Below are 24,092 nucleotides of genomic sequence, written 5' to 3'. Positions count from 1 at the left end.
TGTCCCATCACAATATATGATACAACATAAGCTAGTTACTTGCGCAGCCTAACCGCAGTAAGGTTTTTTTGATAAATTAATTGTAAATGGATGACTTACTTGGGTGTGATATCTTCGAGTAGATTATCATCAATCTGCGAGATTGCTTCTAGTGCCTCCACGGTCATGGGGGGTTCGTAGAACCTGAAAGACGAATAAAACATGGTTTTTATTTTATATGCTTAAGAAACTTAATGCCCGACCAGAAATTTATGATTATTGTCAAGAGGGCGCTGTTATTCTCATGTATAGGGTACCAGTTCAGTTTAGGGACAATTTTGTTCCAATGAAATTCCGCAATATGGCGCGTGATCATATTACTGTACCCCTAGTGTAAATTTATTCGATAGCGAAACGTGACGTACTCGTTTGCGTTAAGCCTCATTTTGTATGCGATTTTGAGTTTCCAAAACGTCCCGCTTGGCGCGCTGTGTCTACATCCCATACAAAATGAGACGCTATCGAATAAATTTACACTAGGGGCTCTGGTCAGGCTTTAAAAATCTCATTCATAATTATAAATTAGTCTAGATGTTGTGTCAGAAACGGGAATTCTTTTTAATTCGATTAACTTAACCTTATAGAGGATTAAAAACAATATTTGGCGTGCCCGATTATAAAGTTTTACACTCCATCGCACATTTATTACTAAATATAGTTAGTTTCCACATTCTACAAGATAGCGCTGAATCAACTCACCTCTCCTCCACGCATTTAACATGTGTATGGGAGAATGCAGTCGAAATGTGCGTTAGTGCCTTTAAGTTTTTACACTCCTTAGCTAGTGCAATGACTTCTCTTGCACCGCGCACGTTGATATTTGTCGCTATTGACAGTTTCTCGTCGAACTTTACAGTGGCCGCGGCGTTGATTATTATCGTCACCTGTGGATAGATGGCGCGTTTGTTAAGTTTGTAGCGACATCTAGTGGAGAGAAGGAAAAACTAATATTTTTGTAGATCAAATAAACAACAGGATATCTTTCCAAATGATCTTTGAATGTGAATTATTCAGAAATCACTAGGGACTCGGATATCCCAATTATCAAAGAGAATTGATTGCAATAGAGAGGTAAAGTCTAAGAAAAAACGTGCCCCTTATTTTGACATAAAAAAATGGCGCTGTACTACGCCACACGTTTTGCGGTCACTAAATTGTCAAACGTCAACTTTTACCGATATGTTGTGATGTATACTTTGTATCGATATATGTACATCGGAACATCGGAAGTCGATAAATGAGAATTCCCTATGACAGTTCAAAAATACCACGAGAACTCCAGCCTCTGATCGTCATCATTATTCCACACAGACCAAGTCACGGGCATAAACTAGTTTTACAATATTAACAAAAGGTTGTGAAAGTGATATCTTTCAATGAAAAATACCACTTTCACAACCGAAAACGTTGACCTATATTTATCTCTTTCTTACCTGGCTGATAATTGTCTTCCTGTCTTCTTCACTGATTCCAAGCCCCGGCAGCTCCATATCGCCAACGATGGGGATGACCTTGAAAATGCCTTTGGGGTTCTCTTGGTGAGCTCTCTGGAACAGCTGCATTGAACAAAATATGTACAATAAATTTTTGGCAAAAATTTCATTTTTGGTACAAGTTTCTATCGCTGAAACTTTTTTTCCACAGGCAACTAATACTCATCGAGACAATTCTAGAAACCCCAAAACACAATTAGGTTGCGTTGTTTCATCACAGAGTTCCTATGGGCACCTCCTGTCTCCATCGTCAGATCAGCTCGATGGTAGGTACCATAATATTGCATTGTTACCCGACTTACATACGAGTATGTATGCAAATTTTCAGTTTCATCGGAATCCGGGAAGTGGGTCAAATTTAACTATTAGGAAGATTTGATTACAGACAGACACACAGACAACGGGACGGGTAAAACTAAATAAAGTTTGTAAAAAACGGCTAACTTACAAAATCGTCCAGCATTTCATTGAGTCTAGTTTTTGGATCTTTCCCCTTCTTGCTCCGGATCAGCACGTAGATGTTCTCGATGTCTGGGCAGGAGCGCAGGAGCTTTTCAATTGTAACTGTAACAAATGGTAAATTGATATCAGCGTCATCTAGTGACGGATAGCTGTATGAGCTACAAACTTTTAACGTTATGATTCGTGTGTCATTTAATCGTTTTAAATGATTAGTAACTAGCAGCCACATACTTAGTTCTCCTTTTCAAACTCACAAATATTAATTATATTATCAGACATATGTACTTAGGTATGAATTTGTAGCCTAATGCCTCATTCGTCTGTCATCTTAGTATATTTTTATATTTTATGCCATAATAGTACTCTAGTGTCAGATATTTATCGTCATATCGTCTTTGATAAAAACATTATTAACACATTCACTGCCAGGAACCCGATTATATGATAGATAGATAGATAAACCATTTATTCGCTTGCCACAATACACACAACTAAACAAAAAAAATTATATATTGGGTTCTGGTAACTTTTGCTCAGACGGTAGATGCCATACTACCCACAAAGAGCTCATCTCGCGGGCGCTCGTCGCTACAGCTAGCAGGATTGACACCGGCAAAGAAGTTTTAATTATTATTACTATTTAGACATAAATAAATAAATCAATATTATAGGGACATTCTTACATAAATTGACATTTACATTCTTACTCAAGAAGGCTTGTGTTGTGGGTACTCAGACAACGATATATATAATATACAAATACTTACTTAAATACATACATAGAAAACATCTGAACAAATAACTGAGCTCATCACACAAATCTTACCGGAATTGGGATTTGGACCCAGGACCATTGGCTTCATAGGCACTCATGACATGCATTAATATCTCGAATGAATTTGGTAAATTACAAATGTATTTCGAAAATCTCCTATGTTTACAACGTAATGCTATTTAGAAAACCATTTGAAGCCGCTTTCAATCTCAGTTAAAAACAGCTTCGAATAACGAAAAAAATAAAAGAGAAAAACTTGGCTCAACACTGCGACTGTGACCCACCCAGTGCTCTAGGCGTGCCTACATTTACTGCATTAATAGTTATCTATGTGGCCTCGCCAACCCGCCTTTAGTTATTGCATGGGTTTTGGAGGACTGTTTATTTATTATCTGGCAGTGAATGTGTTAGGGCCAGTTGCGCCATCCAGGGTTAACCACTGACTCGGGATAAACCGATTAAACCCTGAGTTACTAGAACAATTTAACCCTGTGTTAACGGTCGAAGGCCGAAGGCCGTAGGTAATAAAAAAATGCCCTTTTCGCTCGTCTTTTGTTTTTTCGGGTAAAATTTTCTCGACAATTTGAAGGCGAATCGCACAACTCAAATTAAATTTTTTTAATGTTATTCAAGCTTAAACGCGGTATTTTTATTGAATATAATGTGCCCCTAACGCAGCCCTTTCTCGTTTAAAATTGAAGACTACTTATTTTCTTGATAATCGCTGCTGAAGTTTTCATCTGCTTGCGCCTGGTGGGCCCGCGTAGCCCGCTTTAGGTTTAGGTTTAAAGATCATTTATTCCCATTAAGAACTTACGCTTTAGCACCTGCTGCAGGGATTCATCGTTCGTTCAACGTTAAGGCCAGTAGCGATACTTTATTGGTTTAGAGTAGACTCGCATACTGACGGATATTCGTTTATTTTATTGTACATATTTTTACTATTATATTTGTTTACTATTAGAACCTGTTTTCATTTACTTCCGCTTTAGTAAGCAGACTACAGTGTTTAACCTCCAACTTCCCCCTCTCAGGTGACGCTCAGGGTCTTCGGCCCTACGCGGAATTCGGCCTTCGGCCTTCACTGGCCGTCGGGCGAGTTAGTGGCTAACCCTGGATGGTGCAATTGGCCCTTATTGTGCTATAACTGCAATACTCGTAAAAGACAACCACCATTTCCATTTCGTTTCTTCCATTCCGTTACCGTCATTCAAGGTTTTTGGAAAATGGTAACAGAATGAATATAACCATCTTGGCACACTTTCTTTTTCGTATTATGATTAGGGTTGCCAGATCGAAAGGCGCTATTATCGGGAAAAGATATCAATTTTTCGGGATTTTGGGACTGAAGTCGGGAAAAAAAACGTTCAAATTATAGTAATTGTATTAATAACAACGATATTTTACATTATTGGCACTACGTCAGCTGCTCTGCCCATAGACGTTTTTATATAAAAATAGTATAAATTCTTTGAGATCTTGAACAAATAAAAAAAAATGTCTTCACATTATCTACCTATACTATCATACTTATACTTATTAGGTATCAATAATCAACCAAATTTATGGAAATAATTTATTTCTTAGCTTGCCACATGTATTTTATATTACTTTTGACCGATTTTACCATTTCTTGGCCTTTTTCGCTATTTAAGCTAGACTTGAAAGTCATGCAGTTTTCGTCAAAGTTGAGTCGAATCATTAATTCAGCTTTAATTAGATCCATTCCCATTCTATTTCTTTCTTTTGTGTAGAGGTAAGGCAAACGCGCTCCCGCCCCGCACCGCACCCCTCACCGCACAATCTCACGCCAGCTCGCCACGCGCGCCCCGCGCGCGCTCAGTCAGACGCCCTTGACGCGGGTCGCTCGCTCGTTCGCTCGGCGACAGTTCGGAACTTGAAATTATTGTTTTATTATAACGTGAAGCTGTTTTTCGGGACAGTCTTCACTTCGTCGGGAATCGGGAACACATGCTAAAAATCGGGAGAATCCCGCCAAATCCCGACCATCTGGCAACCCTAATTATGATCGAAAGAGCTCATATACATATATGTACAATTTAAAATATAATGGCCCGTAGACTTAGATCAAGATCAGTCTGCGACGACTTTGATAGTCCACACAGTGTAAGTGTTATTTATAGATTATAATTCCATTGATGTTTGACGTTTAAAATAACATTTGCACTGCGTTCGTATTTATTTAATTTCGCGTTATAATTTTATTGTTATTTTTAACTAAGTTTATTTGGGAAACTTACTAGTTTTAAACTTTGTTCTCTATTCATGCGATAAACTTTCTAAAAATGTCTATAAATATTTTACGAGACAGTTACTCCATATAAATATGAACTTTCAAAGGGACCATAGTTCGACGTGAGAGGTACCTATAGTGATGTGCAAAATATATGAAGAAATATATCTTAATTCTATTAAATTTCTAAGAGTTACTGCTACTCGTCACTAGATGTCGCTTCATGTTGGGGTCGTATAATAAAACAAAACAATCCTGGATTTAAATAAATTATTTATTAAAACTTACAGACTAGGTACTTACTCGTACAATCACCCAGCGAATAAATAAATTTAAATACACTATTTAAATTTGCATTGTACGGATATTATAAAGTCAAATTACGTTTTCAGTCAGTTAAACAATAATATTTGTTAATGTTTGTTAAATCAATGTACACGTACAATGTAAAATTGTTAACGATCATACTAAATTTCAAATAAATTTTAACATTCCATAATTAAAGTTTAACAATATCTAAAGGAACTATATGAAACGGCCTAAAGTACCACTTTTTCTACGACTCTGCTCGCCTTTAAGCTGATGCGACCATCTGAAAGATATAAAAATAGATATAGTATTAATATAGAATTTTCTTTGTAGTATATTTGACGACCGGTTTGGCCCAGTGGGTAGTGACCCTGCCTACGAAGCTGATGGTCCCGGGTTCAAATCCTGGTAAGGGCATTTATTCGTGTGACGAGCATGGATATTTGTTCCTGAGTCATGGGTGTTTTCTATGTATTTAAGTATTTATAAATATTTATATATTATATATATCGTTGTCTAAGTACCCTCAACACAAGCCTTATTGAGCTTACTGTGGGACTTAGTCAATTTGTGTAATAATATCCTATAATATTTATTTATTTATTTATATCGCTTTATTTAGGGACTAAACTATAATACACTAGATGGAGTTCAACTAAAAATACAGAGGGACCTAAAAGTACGTTGACCATTTTTAATGGGGTATTTTCTTACTTAGGCCACAGATCATGTAATACTAGTACTTAGGCCATAGAAAAATAAGCAAGCATAGAGTGCCAACTCCATACATCAGAGGGCCTACCGCGAACCACGTTCGACGTGTTGCCTCCCTGTCACACTTACATATGAATTTACAAGTGGGACAGAGAGGCAACACGTCGAACGTGGTTCGCGGTAGGCCCTCAGTTTTGGTACCAAAACGCTTATTGTTTTCGTATTCGATACCTAGCATCGAGTAGCGGAATTATCAGTACCGCTACTTGACACTAGATGTCTCAATTGTCGGGACTAATGAAAATTGTATTGCTCGACTATTTACAATAAACTAATATTACAAGTAGAACGAGTTGAAAGAACAGGAAATCAACTTTAAAGAAGGAGAAACAATTTTTTATTTCTGTAAAATATTGATATTAAACTAAAAGTACTAGAACCCGTAGCCCCTTTTTTAAGGAGATTAAATCAATTTAACAAATATTGCTTGCTAGTTTTAAGTATATCTTAGAAATAATTGTCATGCTCTGTCACCATTCGAAGATACAAAAAACTCCAAAAAATAACACAAAAAAGTCGAACTTACCTTTTATCAGATGCAATAACTGTGAAAGCAAAAAAAAAGGCAAAACACTATTTAAAGCATAAAACACACGTAAAGCATAAAACACACGTAAAGCATAAAACACACGTAAAGCATAAAAGCCAGTCCAGACAAGAATTTGTTTTCGACAATCTGATTAAATATACATATGTGTACTGCCGATCTGACTAAATATTTGTGTACTGTGTAATAAATTTATGTGTACTTGACGCAAATAAAGATCTCTATCTCTATTTATAAAGATCTCTATCTGTAAATTATCTGATTAAATCGGGCAGTGCAGACCCAAACGCCAATTTTGTCTGCATTATTCGACCGTCGATTATGACTGATACCGATAAAATGGAAGGCAGACGCAGGATACCAATTTATGACTCTAGTATTTGCGTTTGGAGGCATTGTTTTAATTTATAGCGCTTAAATATCACCATAAATCTAAAATTGGTGATTAAATTGGAGACTGACGCAAATTTCTTTTCTGATCAAATCGGTTAATTTGATCAACCTGTCTGGACTGGCCTTAAAGTAAAACACCATGTCAAACCATGCACATATCAATTTTTACTATTGGTTATGTGCTCGCCAGGTGCGCCTACCTGGCGGCTATGGGACAATTGACAGATGTCAAATAGTATATGTATGAACAATTACGCCTATAAAAATTCGCTTTTTAGTTCGCACGCCACGCACTTTACACACAATTTCTTTTTTTTACTCGTCGACTAGGTATGATGGTTGAATTAAGATTTTGATAATTGCGTACTTTTCATGTAGGCAACCATGCTCCCAACTCAACTATAATAGTACATTACGATACAAGTGCGAAAAATAGGAAATTCGAAACGAGTGGCGATAAATTAAAACACGACCGAAGGGAGTGTTTTAAATCGACACGAGTTGCGAATTACCTATTCGCACATGTATCGTACAACGTTTTACAGTACATATGGCCCTTTAAATGTTCGACACAGTAACGTAATATGCTACTTCTCGCACTAGTGCTATAAAGTAGCCCCATATGTACTGTAAAGTTTCTTTCGATACGCTGTAGTCCACTATAAAAATAATTGACCAATCACGTGCCGCCGGGCTTCCATAGAACGGTTGCTCGCGCGTTTATGTCTTTTTCTACTTAGATACTTATCAATTTTCATTACATATTTAGGTTTTATAGTAAAAAAAATAGTACTAAAATCTAAATGCATAACGTGGTAAATAAATGCATGGGATTCCAGCCAAATTAAGGACACGAAGCACATTGTAAGCTGATATTTGGTGAACTGTTGGTGAAGGGAACGAAAAAATACTCTTTCTCGGGCCCGAAAACGGGTCTGATATCACTATCAGGCATCAGGCCTGATAAAGTGTGAATGTAATTGGCACTTTAGCGTCCTTACTTTCGCTGCCTTTTATTTACCACATTATGCATTTAGATTTTAGTACGTATAGTACAGTCCCCTGCAATAATATATACACAACGGAGGCCGCATAAATATCTGACACGATCTTATTTATAGAGTCATAAAAGCGTATGTATCACATATATTTTTTTTTTTATTGATAAAAATGTTTACATGACATTACAGTTGAACCAATGCGTCACGAAACTTAAACTAACTAATAATTATAAGTATTAACAATTATAAAACAATAATGGCACATTAACAAATTAAATTGGGACAGTTGAGCACCTAGCATCCATCGCCTCACAGAATCTCAAGCATTCACTATACACTGCCGCCCATCGCCAAGCAAATAGATCGCATTCAGGCGTCGATGCCAGGAGCGCATTGAGCAGTGAGAGGGCGCGGGGCAGCGGCGAGTTCCTGCGCGATACGGTGCGCGCCGGCGGCACGGCCAACAGGTCGCGTTGTCGTGCTCTGAGGGCCATTATGGCTCCTCTACACGATGGCCCGGCGTAGGCCAGTCCAAGGGACGCATTTATGCGTTAGAGGGAGCAAGTGATATTGCTATCTCATTCCACCGCATAGCCGCGTCCCTTAGACTGGCCTACGCTGGGCCATCGTGTAGAGGAGCCCTTATATTGCCGGCGTTCAAAAAGTAACATAATAAGAAGAAAATCGTCTCAACCAACATTGATATGCCAGTTGCCAGTACTGGCGTCAGTAACTGGAACAAGTATAAATCTCCTCTTATCGCATCAAGTTGTTAAGTATTGCACTAAGAATGTGAAATCATAGCAACTGCAACATAGTCATATAGTACAGAGATGGTCGGATAAGTATTTCTCAGTAGCTTGTTAAAACCATACACTTTGGCCGCTTCTCCATACAAACGAAGTCCCCATTTTCCTCTCTGGATATTAACATTTTGGAAAATGTTTTAATTTTAACATATATTAGTAAAAATAACTTGAAATAGAGGTGGGTTGTCACGTAATAGATCAAAGGGCAAAGGTATGGCGGCATCGTTTCGAGCGATGGTGCCACAACCTTTAATCTACGTATGCCCGGTAAGATGGCACCACTTTTTGATATCTAACAAATTTAACACATATCGGTGAAAGAATAAGGATCAAAGTCAAATGGCGTTCTAAAAGTTTTAATCATGTGACGAAAAACGGCAGTAAATTTACTGTGACTATAAAATTATCTTTAACAATCCGCCTCTATTTCAAATTCTCTTTTCATATTATGAAAATTAGGAGAGAAAAACAGATTTCATACAATTTTTTAAATGCTCTTAACTCTTATAATAATTAAAGATGCGAAAATAATCAATAGGGGTATAGCTGTGGTTGATATACGACAACAGTGTCAAAATATTTTAATAATGTTAATATCCAGAGAGGGAAATGAGGACTACGTTTGTATGAGAAGGCGACTTCGCGCGGCCGCGGTGTATCCTCTTAACACACACACACTGCACAAGGGTCATAAACATCTTATAATTGGTATAACTTCACGTGTTTCCTAGCAATGTGCAAGTTGTATATTTTATCAAAATTTCCGAAAATTTCTGTAAATTTTCATGAGAAAATCTTCTTGCAAGTTTTCACTATGTAAACACTACCGTCGTGTATACATATTTTTGGCAATTTGTCTGTATCGATATTTAATACCTTTACTATATCTACATGTCTAATTAATTACATATCTATATTTAATCATTAGCCTACCTGTGTTAAAAAACATAACAATTTTAAGTATTCACCTCTAATCGGCGCTTGAAATTCTCTTTTTCTACTAAAAACCTTTAGTTCCTGATTTTGCCACCAGCACTAAATAGCTTTGTCACATTGTCACTGCTCAGTCCAACAGGTTTATTTGATTTTAGATCTTATGACCAATATTTTATGACTCAGTTTTGTTTTATTTAGGAGGACGCTTGGTACATTTTTGTTTGTAAGTGATGCCTGTGTAAATAACTCGGACAAATTAACGTCAATTTGACTTTGAAATTAATTGAAGCTGTGACTTTGTGATTGTATTTATAATGTAAATAGATCGATCAGATATAAATACATAACATAAGTAGATTTTTAAGCGACTCCAGCAAAAATACAAAATTATTAGAGTGATAGAAATTACTAAGTGAAGGCTAGATCGTATAGTAATACGAAGCCGGAACGAGATAGATAAATAGATATTGGTTGAATATACTTCGGGTGGGTTCAAACCCTGGCTCGTACCAATGAGTTTTTCGGAACTTACGTACGAAATATCATTTTATATTTACCAGTCGCTTTTCGGTGAAGGAAAACATCGTGAGGAAACCGGACTAATCCCAACAAGGCCTAGTTTACCCCTCTGGGTTGGAAGGTCAGATGGCAGTCGCTTTCGTAAAAACTAGTGCCTACGCCAAATCTTGGGATTAGTTGTCAAGCGGACCCCAGGCTTCCATGAGCCGTGGCAAAATGCCAGGACAACGCGAGGAAGAAGAAGATACTTCGGGTTAGTATGTATTTATGTAGTTAGACTGCACGATTGACTCGAATTCGTGATTGACACTACTGAACTAGTACAGTCAGCATCAAAAGTAGCGGATCAAATAACGTTTCATTTTATAACAGCTTACCAAAAAGTGATGTCTTTAATATAGAATAACTAAGACTGTAAATATACTCTTGAGCGCGAATTTTAACAATTCATCTATATTTGGAAAAGTTATCCGGAATATCAGATACTTTTGGCGCGTTGTTTCATCCGCTACTTTTGATGCTGACTGTACCATGCTTAGTACCCGTAAAGCCCGTCCCTAGATATACATTAGCACAATCGGATTAGGGCCAACCTCGAAATCTCTGGAACAGTCATGAAATTTATGTAATGGTATGTATATAAATTAAAGCCCCCTTTTTCATGCTCACACCATTGGACACTTGGGGACCTCGAGGAATCGCAGCCATCTTGGAAAATGTGTACTATCCAGGAGAAATTCGCATTTTACTCAAAATCTAAGTTCTTTATAAAAATATGGTGTAATGCAAACTTAAAGCTTATTAAATTCTACACTAAAAATTCCGTGATATCTTTGCGGAAAAAATACATCTTGTTATAGAAAATATTTGCTGAATCTATGTTTAAACTACGTCCAAAAGAGAGGTATGGGCATTGTGAATGTCATCTCGCTTTGTGTGGTAGGGCACAGCCAGTGGATGTCATTCCAGATCTAGAGCAGAGCCCAACTGGGGAAGTACCTCCACCTTACAGAAAACAGCAGCCAAATAACACTAGACCCTACTCATAGTGTTGTGTTCCTGCCGGTGAGTAAGGTTGCCAGAGCTGAACGAGGGGGTTTAGGGTCGGCAACGCGCATGTAACTCCTCTGGAGTTGCAGGCGTACATAGGCTACGGAGACTGCTTACCATCAGGCGGGCCGTATGCTTGTTTGCCACCGACGTAGTATTAAAAAAAAATCAAGTTTTTTCCTCTGCTGCTGTATTAAACACACAAACGAAGCAAACACACTTTCGCAAAAAATGTATGACATTAGCAAAGACGTCACTCTTCGACATTAAAATAATGGTGACCGCGAATCAAACCAGAATTCGGCCAAGTTTAAAATCGACTGATTTGCATAACGAGTTTAATTATGTTTACTAAAATTCTGTCACGATTTGCTTGATCGCTGTTTTTGGACAGATATTATGTTAAAACATTAAATATTCCATTTTTTTTAATCTGAGAAATACTCCACAGGGTTCATTTATTTTTAAAATATTTATTAAAAAGCTTTTGTCAAAAAATAACCGACTTCACAAATTGACAACAGATAACAAGTATACTGTAGCTTAAAAACGACACTAATAAAAAGATGATAATTCCTTGTAAAAAATAAGAATTATCAAGGGTGACTGCTATAGTTCTCGGCCCCTGCATAGTAATTGATGGCCAGTCTAAAAAAATCAGAAAGAAACAAGGTAATAGAAGGTTTATTCTTAAAAGTAGGCAATTATTACTACGGAGTGGGCAATAACTATAACATTAACAAAAATGGTGGACACCTGCTTAAGGGCCAATTCGGTACCTATCGTGTTCTGATAAGAAAAAGTAGAAGAACAACTTTTTTCACGCAATTTCTTTTTTATGGGACAGGTCGCCCACGTCGGCCAACTCAAAGGCCAAAAATTTTCACGTCAAAAATTTTTTTTTCCTTTTTTTTTTTCGTAATCAGAACACGATACCAAATATTATTAAACGGATCCCATCTATTTTTATTACATCCTGTATAAAACCCTAAAAAATAGCTTCTGACAATCAACGGCATCAAAAACAGGAAAGAAAAAAGCGGGAAAAATTCAATAAACTAACTAAGTAGCAGCCATGTAAAATGACATATTTCGCGGAAAATCTTATTAAACGAGATCGCATTAAGCGGGTTTTACTGTACTGTTTCAGATTATTTTATAGCGGTCATTGACCATAATAAGACAATCTTAGAAGCCATGCGTGTGAGTAGACTACGTTCGCGTACTATCTAGATCGGCGTCACGTCACAATGTTACTTAAGGTCCAATTGAGACAGAATTGCAGCATAGGAATCGGAAGTCATAAAATTCCTTCAAATAAAGTTTGACAACTACTATGCTTAAATTTCTGCATGAATTCTGTCGGCAGACACATCTGTGCCTATTCCTGACATTGACATAAAAAGGCAAAAACTGTTTAAATAGATGAGTAATTTATCACATAATATTGCCACACACATCCATCATGCTGAAATATCGTAAAGGGGCCCACCAGTTCGCCGGACGATATCGGCCTGTCAGTTATTCGCAAAAGCTGACAATCGCGAATAACTGACAGGCCGATATCGTCCGGCGGACAGTACCCTTAGCGTAAAATTATTCGAAAGCGAAACGTGACGTACGTGTTTGCGTTAAGTCTCATTTTGTATAGGAAGCGTGCATGAACTGTAGGAGGCAGCACAGGAGCCGTCAGATTTTTGGCGCGAGGCGTAAATGTGATGTTTATTGTTCCGACGTAGCCCACAAGATGGCAGAACCTACTATGCACAAGAAAACACGTGACGTGTAAATGTACATGTTTATGGTTCCGATTCAAGCCACAAGATGGCAGACCCTCCAACGCGCACGGTCCCTATGGGATTTTTATTTTTAGTTTCCAAAACGTTCCGACTGGCGCGCTGTTTCTAAATCCCATACAAAATGAGACTTAACGCAAACGCGTACGTCACGTGTCGCTATCGAATAAATTTACACTAGGGGCTCTGGTAAACAGAGTGGGCCCCTTTATGATATTTCACCATGTCGTTTTATTCTTAATTTCATTGTAGTCATGTTCATATGTATGGTACAGTCAGCGTCAAATACTTCGTAGCAGTCAAAGTGGCCAAATAGTTCGGTACACCATACTAAATATATGGTGTACCGAACTACTTTGCCACTTTGGTTGCTACAAAGTATTTGACGCTGACTGTACAAGCATAAACGGTACGGTGATACCCTGTAAGGCTGTTCATAAGGAGAGCGAAACTTTGTATGGCGGCTAAGTTCTATGACTCCTAATGAGGATATTAGAGTAGTGAACTATTAGAATTAATGACTTCCTATAATTCCTACACTGACCCAGGGGGCCGATTTTTGAATTTCGAGTGCTCGATTTCATGTATGATAATATAATAATAATAATAATTCAGCCTATATACGTCCCACTGCTGGGCACAGGCCTCCTCTCATGTGCGAGAGGGCTCGGGCTATAGTCCCCACGCTAGCCCAATGCGGATTGAGGACTTTACATACAGCTTTGAATTTCTTCGCAGATGTATGCAGGTTTCCTCACGATGTTTTCCATCACCGAAAAGCTAGTGGTAAATGTCTAATGATATTTCGTATATAAGTTCTGAAAAACTCATTGGTTCGAGCCAGGATTTGAACCCGCGACATCCGGATTGAAAGTCAGACGACATATCCACTCGGCCACCACCGCTATGATTCACCACCACTACGATTTCAATTTATCTCCACTAATAGGCATTTAAATTCTACTAATATAACTGAAAACTAGTGGTCAATACCACTAGATTCCCAATTTCTATTGCTCGTATTACAAAAATAACAATTCACCTTTTTCCACAGATTTTCGAGTGACGAAATCGAGCGCTCGATATTCAAAAATCAGCCCCCTGACCGTCCAAGCCAGAGATTTCAAAAGTAAAAATAGACCCGTCCATATCATTCCGACCGAACATTCTCGTTTGGTGTGCTTCGGTAGAATGCTACAACGCGATTGGTTGATGTCTTAGCATCACGCGCGCGATTGGTTAAAACTAGTTGCGGTTAGACTGCACGATTGGCTCGAATTCATGCATGACAATCAAAATGACACCATTCTTAGGGCCCGTAATTCCCGTCTTTACGAAGTAATATATAAGAGCTGGAGGCTTCCTCAGACAACGTATGAGTATTGTGATACAACGAGGAAATGCCGCCAGCATTCTTGGTACAATGCCTCAAGGGTCTATTAAGTAATCATCTGTATATATCCATTATATATATCGTTATTGTATATATAAGTCAATGGTCCAAGCCTACTAGTATCGCATCAACTGCGTCGAACTGAGTATGATTGACGTCATTCGATACTGGGTTTTCACCGCTTGTGGATTTAAGGTAATAAAAAACCTATAAAGTATTTGGTGCCCTCATACGATACAAAAAAGCTTACGAGCAAAAGGCTCTTTTTAAGGTTCCGTAGCCAAGATGGCAAAAATAGTTTCGTCATGTCTATCTGACCGTATGTCAATGTCACAGCCATTTTATTCGAAAACTAAGCTGCAATATTTAAATGAAATTTGGAAAATATGTGGCATATCTATGAAAAGGGACCTTATTGTCGATGGCGCTTATGCCGCGCTGCGGGCATTGTATTTGTATCGGAGTATCGTTAATAATGGTGTAAGTGCCATCGATAATAAGGTCCCATTTCATAGATAACGTCACATATGGTGTGTTTTGTAAGCTACTAGCTACTTAAATAAAAAGTTAAAATTACAAAAATCTTTTTTTTTCCATATAAGTACATAGGTATACAAGATACACTTATGTCCGTCAACGTACATTATTGTTACTTATCAGTATGTAGTAATTAACACATAACTTAGTATCTAATTCTTTAAGTTACACTGTCACATCACAATTGCACTCGACACATGTACTTTTTTTTATACTACGTCGGTGGCAAACAAGCATACGGCCCGCCTGATGGTAAGCAGTCTCCGTAGCCTATGTACGCCTGCAACTCCAGAGGAGGAGTGTACTTAAATAAGAGTTAAAAATGTTTTTCAGTAAATCTTCTTCTTCTCCCTGGCCATTATTATTCCCATCTCTATTTGGGGTCGCCCCTCCTTATATCACTACGCCCCTTTATGCGGTCTGCTGTCATACTTTTATCAATGCCTGCTGCTTCCATGTCTTTTTTTTTAATTATGTTTTTATAATTTTAAACGAAAAAAACTGGCGACGCGCACTGGGTGTCGGGCCACACATAATGGAGGATTGCGTACCTTCATGTACGATGTAACAAGTAAATATCAGGTGAAAAAATTAAATAATCAAGAACTAAAGCTTAATAAATGCTTTCTACGACCATCATTTTGAACGTGATCGGTTGACAAAAAAAAAATTAACTTATCTTAAATTGACGTAAATTTTGGAAAGATATCTCTCTTCTTCTGGTATGGCTTGTTATATCGTATGAAGGTACGGAACCCTCCATTATGTGTGGCCCTACACCCAGTCCGCGTCGCCAGTTTTTTTCGTTTAAAATTATAACCATAATTTAAAATTAAAAGGTAGATATCAAGTAGATAACTATAGTCTGTATCTTTAGGTATTTAAAAAAAGGTAAACAAACAATTTGTACCTTTTCGGGTAGTTTTAATATTTATTGGTTAACCAACCAAATACAAAACCGCCTGGATCTGTCACTGAACAACCTGACTTTAAACCTACTTTATTTGATCATGTAATGTTTTCATCTACCCTCAGCTGCCTTAAGGAGCCATTTGAGGGTAGATTTTGTTTACCTTTTTTTAAATACCTAAATATACAGACTATAGATATACCTTCCTAAGTTCATTTTTGCGAAATAATGAATTTATAATACAGTAACAATGTCAGAAACCGATACAACCTTGTAATACATGCGTAATCATGACAGGGCAAGTTTTGCCATAAACAGATTTTATTAGAATACTAAGAGCAGAGACGAGTATAAAACAAGAACTTTCAAGTGTTAATTTTTTACTGCCACATCCATAATCACATTCAATGAGCGTTAGCGAAGGTCTCTGCTTAGGCCAAAATGCGTTAATGTGTCCGGATGTTCTCTACAGGTCGTAATTCTCAACCGATTCTCGTGAAATTTTGTGAGCAGGTTCGATGAACAAATAGTTTTTTTTCAATTAATCAATCAATATTTTTATTTGTTAGGCATAGGTACATAGATGTTAAAATTTAGTACTTATTAGTATCACTATGTTTTACCAGCATTAGGTGTACAAATTTTGTTTTGTGTTGGTAATTTTAACAATAAATTGCATGCTTTTCGATAAAATTTTTGGAAATCGTTAAAATGGTGACGCCATACATTTTTTCACGGCCCGATTCGAACTTTAATATACGTCAAAATTTTTCCTAAAGGTACGTTATGGATTGGATATGTCAATAGCAAAATTGACGTTTTTGTTTGAAATACCGTCACTTTTGACACTGACATATCTAATCCATATCGTATCTTTAGCAAATGTTTGACGAATCTTAAAGTTCACCGAATCGGGCAGTCAGTTTTAGGTTATGCTCGCGAGACCTCATAGAGCCACTAGTTAATAATCATTGCGAGCGATTGAATAGACAAATTAATAACGTTTATATCCAATGCTATCCAATGGATCTCAATGGGTTTTACAGACGGCACGAGGCAAAGTTTAACCTGTCAAACCCTTGAATTGCGTCAAATTCTTGTTTTTTTAAGCCAAATATATATAAATTTTGTGATATATATAAACGACTTGCCTAATGTGACCCCCAATAAAATAATAATGTTTGCAGATGACACGACTATTCTGGTAAAGTGTAATAATAGGTTAACTTTCAATCAAGAAATAAATAATACTATAAATGACATTATTAGTTGGATGAATATGAATGATTTAAAAATTAACATTACTAAAACTAAATGTATGCAGATTACCTCTTATAATTCAAATGTTGTACCAATTTCAGTCCAGTACCAAAATGCAAACGTAGATGAGGTATCTTCTGTAAAGTTTCTAGGATTCACTTTAGATGACCATTTACACTGGAAAGACCACATCGAGCAAATTTGTGTTAGACTGAACAGATTTGTGTTTGCTCTACGAAGATTGAGAAACACAATATCTGTGGAAGCAGCTTTGGCGGCTTATCACGGATATGTGTCTTCAGTCCTTCACTACGGCTTGATTATGTGGGGTAATTCTGTCGATGTTGAAAGAGCATTCATTATTCAGAAAAAATGTGTTCGGGCTATCTGTAACGCCTGGCCTGAAGACCCTTGCTTTCCACTGTTTAAAAAATTGCAGATACTCCCCTTACCCTGCTTATACATAAAAGAAATATGTATGTTTGTAAATAACAATAGACCTTTTTTCAAAAAACGTGGGGAAGTGATACACAGACAGACCCGACCAAATATTATGAATTTGCTACATAAACCACGAGCTTATAAAATTATTTACAAAAAAAATGTATATAACATGTGTATAGTAATATATAATCGATTACCTAATGACATCAAATTATTGAAAGGAAATAGATTTAAGAATAAACTGACTGCTTGGCTTCTTGATAATTGTTTCTATAGTGTACAAAAATATTTAGATCACAACTGACATGCTGCTGAAATTTCTAGTTGATAATTGACATTCATATTCAGGAAATATTGTAAATTCTATTTTATTTATTATAACTTTGACATTTTGTTTAACTTCGACCCTCGATTATTATTTTACTTGACATTGTGTAAATTTGATATTTTTAAATTTTTGTTTCTATTTTTATATATATTGACTGTTTTTTAAAATATTTGCACGCCTGCATGCAGACTGAATGCACGGATTTTCTTTTATCTTGTAAGACCTTTATATTACTGTGTTCTATGCAAATAAATTCTTTGAATCTTTGAATCTTTGAATCTTTTTGAATCAAATCCCAACTCTCAAGGACAACACTAGATACAGGTAAGACCTATGCTGGCGCCATCTTGCTTGAAATTGCCTATTTAAAACGATTCTTTTAACTCGTTACTTATTAAAATCTTAGGCAAAATAGCTTATTATAGGATTTATAGGTATTTAAATAAGCCTTAAACTTATCCTTGTTATTAACTTATCTTTGGCTTGACCACGCTCAATAATGGCGTTGACCTTGGCTCATCGTGATTTTATTGTTCATAGACAAACAACAATCTATCAAAATATCCGCAATACTTTTACTGTTAAACCTAGGTTCATGGCCAGAGATGAACAGGAAAAATAATCTAAGTATTCAAATATGAACCTAAAAGGTAAACAATAAGATTCAAATTGTAGGTAAAAATTATTAGACTAACGTTTAAGAATCTAAAATGCCGATGTCTTTTGGTAAAGGTTATTGTTACGCTATAAGGTATATATGTGTGCGTCGTGCATTTTTTTTACGTCAGTAAAAAGCAGATGTCGTCAGATTCTTCCGTTATTTATAGCGAACAGGATCTAAACTTAACGGTGAAATTATTTCAACTTTGGGAACAAATAATCATATTTTACCAAATAAAAATTTAAAATTACATTACATATAAGTATTAATTATCGACATGAATTCCATAACGTCGGATATGAACATCTGACCAAAATGATATTTTAACATAATGGTAATAAATAGTGAATTATTTTTGTAACAAACTGACTCTGGTAATTCTATCATTTTTAGTTACCGAGATATACATAGAAAATGCATAAGGTGGCATGAATATGAGTTGAATTTTATTGCTAATGTCGACTCCATAGCTTGCTATTAGTCTTACCGTGCGATAAAAACTCCGATGCCTACTTATATTAATTTAAAATTCGAAAAATATGAAACGTTGTAAGGGCATAGCTGTTGTCGATATACAACAAATTGTGTCAAAATATATTCAATAACCCAGGGAGGAAGGGAAGGTCCGACTAAGTATGGTAACCAGTGTCATAACAGGTCATGGACTATTTAACAGACATCTTTTCACAACAGGTGTCACAGACCTGTGCCGAGGATGCATGGAGACAGAAGAAACAGCCTCTCACGTGGTGCTGGAATGCAGCGGAGTGACTCTGTGCGGAGTGACTAAGTGACATTAAAGGTTTGATAGGATTCATCGAGGAGCTGGGCTGGCAGGACTAGCCCACCCCCAATATATCACGCAAAATAGGCGCAAGTCGTCGAGTTGCGGAAAATCGCCCGTATACAATACAACAGAGAGTAAAATTACTACTACGTTCAAAATTACACTTCCGTCTTAAACTTATTAATTTTAGAAAATAATATTTTTTGTAATCAAAGAAAGTAAGCACGTTTCAACTGAAGCAATTGTTTTGAACAATTATATGTACCTATTATCAAAATTGGTCAACCGTTTATATATCTCTATGTATTTTTATCTGTCTTTTGATGTGCAAACGACACATATACAAATTAAGGTTTTCCAAAATATCGATACGGAAAAAGTGCCAAAAAATATGTATAGGTACACTACCTTAATATATAGGCAATAAAGTCGTGTATACATATTTTTGGTACTTTTTCCGTATCAATATTTTCAGACGTGACGGTATCAAAAACTATAAAAACAAAACACCATGCAAAGCACTCACCTTTCCCCAAAAACCCGGTGCCACCCGTCAAAAACACACTCTGCCCCTTATAAAACATCTGCATCTCCGTCCTAGGCGCTATACCCTTCGTCAGCCTCCTCCTCTCCTCCTCCTTGGCGTCTACTCGGTCCTCCTCCGCATAGTAGTTGTCCAGCTGGTTGGCGGACACGAACTCGTGGTCCTCGGAGTAGTCGAGGATGGGTGCTGTGGGGTTCATGGCTGAGTTCTCTACGTCGGCTATGCGCACGGAATTTTCTAGTTCCTGGGGAAGAGATTATCAGTCATTTATGTTGAAGAAGTTCAAAATTGGACAAAGTGGGTGTGCCAGGGTTAGAAATATGCCGTTCTCGTAATTTTCCCGAGAACAGAGAAATCTATCGGAAACGTTCTTTGAAATATTCGTCGCAAAAGCGATCAATTCTTTTGTTTAATCGCTTAGTGCAGGAGATAAGGCAAATACCATGAAATCTTAAAAGGAAATACTTGGCACCATTCATAGCAATAAAAGAAGTAATACTAATTGATAAAATAGGTACCATGAGTAAAATAACACAAAATTGCACAAACAAGTTAGTTGAGGCAAAATGTATAAACTTAACGAAAGTAAAAATGTCATTCCATTTAAAAAAAAGCTATCTTATGGTCCATGGCTTATTTATGGTATTTTAAGAGAACGTTCTCGAGAAAGATTCGATTTTCCGGATATTACTTCATAAAGGAATTCTCAGAAATGAGAACGTTCTCATCGGCACATCACTTTCATCTGATTTTACCACACCAGTTTGTAAAATCTCTCTTCATAAGTACTTCAAAAACAGATAAAGTTACATTTTATCCACAAATGTATGTGGCAAAGAAATTTGATGCAATTTTTTTATTGTCTCCACGTATTGGCTGGTAGAATTTACTTTTAGGGGTCAATTGCACCACCAACCACACTTGCCAGGCTGATCATGATGTTGATTTACTATGAAAATTTAAATGCATTTGATAATAGTACATTACTATAGAGGCCGGGAAACGTTGGGTTGCAGGCCAAGTAGATATATATGGCTGAGCGTAGCGAAGCCGGATAGAGATACGCGGCCGGCAAACCCGTTTCTCGCCGAGATATGTACAGTGCTTTTCTCAAACTTTAAAAAAAATTGTAGTCAATTTGTTTTGTGGCGACCTACTCGGCTCGCCACTCTACCAGCGGTGTACAACCTTACGCGCGTAAGTCGGCGCGCCGGCGCCATGCGCCACCGTCGTTGATTAGCAACGAATATGCACAACAAATCACCGTACCAAGCTAACTGAAGCTAGTTGATGGTTGGATACCACGACGACGTTGTGTCACAATATGACGTTAAAAAACAAAAGAAGGTTGCTTTACAGTCCTAGGTGTGTAAGGCAGTATGAAATTCCTTTACATATCATCTTCACTCATGCCACCTGATAATCCTGATATGTAGTATTTCCGGACCTAATTTGACGTAAGTCATGTCATCATTTCATAGCAAGTTTGAGAAAATTTTAATGCTTAATACTAATAAATTAATATGAATATTTTTTTTTATAAAAAGTAATTCAATGTTTCATATAGCGTTGTTGTAACACGGGCATTACATTGAACTCAACAAAACAATTGAAAACTGTGACATTCAATGTCATTTCGAACACCGATCGTCCGAGATAATACTTACGCTTATTAGCAAATGTATGAACTCGTACTAAACACTAATCAATATGTATGTAAACAGTCCCTAAGGCAAGTGAACACGCTCTTAAGGGACTTATCAGATAAAAAAATAATTATTGATTATCTCCGAAATGGAGTTAATTAGAATACCGGTGTCTTTGAGAAAGTTACTTAATTTAAGCTCAGGGATGCACCCTTGCAATTAACGGAAATAAAAAAAAACACAGTGTATATTTGTAGTAAAAAAAAAACATTGCTCGCCCAACGATATGTGATTAATTTATACCTCCGCGTCATCTGTTTTATTTACCTTAATACATACTTTACCTGTTATTAGTATCAAGTGTGACATATATAAATACTAATATTAACCCAGTTAAAAATAACACGAACAGCAAAAAGTGCAAAAACAGAAATTGTTTGGTTCGTACCAGAGACTTGTCATACGCTTCGCTTGACAGACAGATGAAGTGTGCGAAAGGGAAGCCATCACGTATATGAACAAGCCACGAGTGTGAAAGAGGCAGACTACATATGAGAAAACGTAACCATTTTTTGAATTCGAAGGCGGCCGAGGCGGCCAAAATCATATTGCCGTATTTTTTAACGTTAAAAATATACGAGAATCAAAATCAAAAATAAATATTAAGTAATTTAGTGAAGATGGTGTCATGTTGTGTGCCGGGTTGTTGTGTTTCAGGGCCAAAAAGCCCAGGGAAATACTCATTTCACAGGTAATTATGATAATCGTAGCGAAATTTTCGTAACGATATTTTATCAAATTAACAGCATAAAAAGTGTAAAAAGCCAATTTATACAGTTCATTATAAGTTTTTCTTCAATTGTGTGTTAATATTTCATGATATTAGTCAATAATTTAGAATATTTTGTGTAAAAACCTAAACTGTTACTTTACGCTAGGGCTTGACAAAATGTTCATATGACTGTATCGATAACTTGTCGGTATATTAGTAGGTATGGAATTAGTTGTTCACAAGACATCATTAAGATATTAACCTTTATAACCGACTTAAAATAATAACGATTGTTATAATACCTTTTTTGAAGGTGCACATGTTCAGCGATAAATTTAAACTTCACTTTCCAATACATTACTTACATTTTAACCACTTTTCCACGGCTTTGCCGCCAACACAAGGAAACACAAGACAGCATATACACACCCAACCCAACTTGTCAGGCGGAAAAGGCGCGAAATTCAAATTTTCTTTGGTAAGTCAACTATTTGCGCCTACTGTTAACACTTAGCATGTGTTTGTGTTAACGACATTGCACATGTTACACCACTCACACCCGCATACGACAGAAACCTGCTTTATCAACGCGAGTCACCTGCTTTACCGACAGCGCCGCGTTCCATAATGCTTGTTCGGACTACATTAGTAATTTAGTCAAGTAAAAACGAAAATACGTAAAAAGAGCGTACCTGGGTCGCCTAGCAGGAGGACGTTCTATCGGACGCCCTAGGTATCGCTGGAGCGACATGGTGAAGGCGGATCTGCGCGAGCTTCGAGTCGACAATTGGCGAGAGGTCGCACAGGACCGAGAAAAGTGGCGCTGTCTTGAATCGGAGGCCAAGTCTCATTTTGGGTCGCTGAGCCAACGGAGTAAGTAGTAAGTAAGTAAACGTCCCAGAACACCAAACCAGGTGAGAAAAATAAAAAATCGCAATGAGTGGCGATACGATTTTAAGTCGACACGAGTTTCGAATTAACTATTCGCAAATGTATTACAATACATATGGCCCTTAAAATGTTCGATATAGTTACGTAATGTGCTAATTATCGCACTAGTGCGGTAAAGTAGCTCCATATGTACTGTAAAATAAGTTACAATATATATTTGACCATTGTGACACATTTGTACCTATATATTTGACCATTTTGATGCTGACTGTAACGACTATAACTGTAGCCTCGGTTATCACTATCAGTATTGTTATTTACTATGCGTCCGCTGTAAAAGAAAATTAAAGGTACTAAAGGCGCTAATAAGGTCTAATAGTAGTAACAATACTCATACCTATTACATTTTTTATAAAAACAAACACATTTGAAAAAGTAGTCGATAAAGCAGTTCAACATCGATAGATTATTAATATGTTGTAACATGACATCACTATTTTTGTTCGCACATAGACAATTTACGCACACACTTGCATTTCATTTTTGGTCACACTTTTGAAGTTTGACAGTCGTTCTATACTATCCTATTTCTATGGTTCGTACAAATTGAATGGTTCAAAGAGAAATTGCCTAATCGAACTCAACTTAATCTTGATATTTGATATCATATAACCTCGTAAGGCAATTCGATGAAATTTAAATCATATTCAATTGGAACAGAGTTGCATTTGTTTTGTTTCGTTAAATTTTCAAACAGAATAA

At 36.8% G+C, this 24,092-nt stretch overlaps 1 protein-coding gene across 2 annotated transcripts in view; it reads right to left on the bottom strand.

The window, feature by feature from the left end:
* LOC133533032 (fatty acyl-CoA reductase wat-like) overlaps nucleotides 1–24,092 on the bottom strand; it is a 42,496-nt gene that overhangs the window by 6,074 nt on the left and 12,330 nt on the right. For both annotated transcript variants that reach the window (XM_061871944.1, XM_061871945.1), the window contains 5 exons: nucleotides 20,004–20,265; nucleotides 1,981–2,096; nucleotides 1,473–1,595; nucleotides 739–923; nucleotides 100–183 (listed from right to left, as the gene is read on the bottom strand). In XM_061871944.1, coding sequence (XP_061727928.1) covers nucleotides 100–183; nucleotides 739–923; nucleotides 1,473–1,595; nucleotides 1,981–2,096; nucleotides 20,004–20,265 — 770 coding nt within the window. The remainder of the gene's footprint in view (nucleotides 1–99; nucleotides 184–738; nucleotides 924–1,472; nucleotides 1,596–1,980; nucleotides 2,097–20,003; nucleotides 20,266–24,092) is intronic.

This window comes from Cydia pomonella, chromosome 28 (assembly GCF_033807575.1).
Source record: "Cydia pomonella isolate Wapato2018A chromosome 28, ilCydPomo1, whole genome shotgun sequence".
Taxonomy (NCBI): Eukaryota; Metazoa; Arthropoda; class Insecta; order Lepidoptera; family Tortricidae; genus Cydia; species Cydia pomonella.
This window is presented reverse-complemented; position numbering and strand designations above follow the sequence as displayed.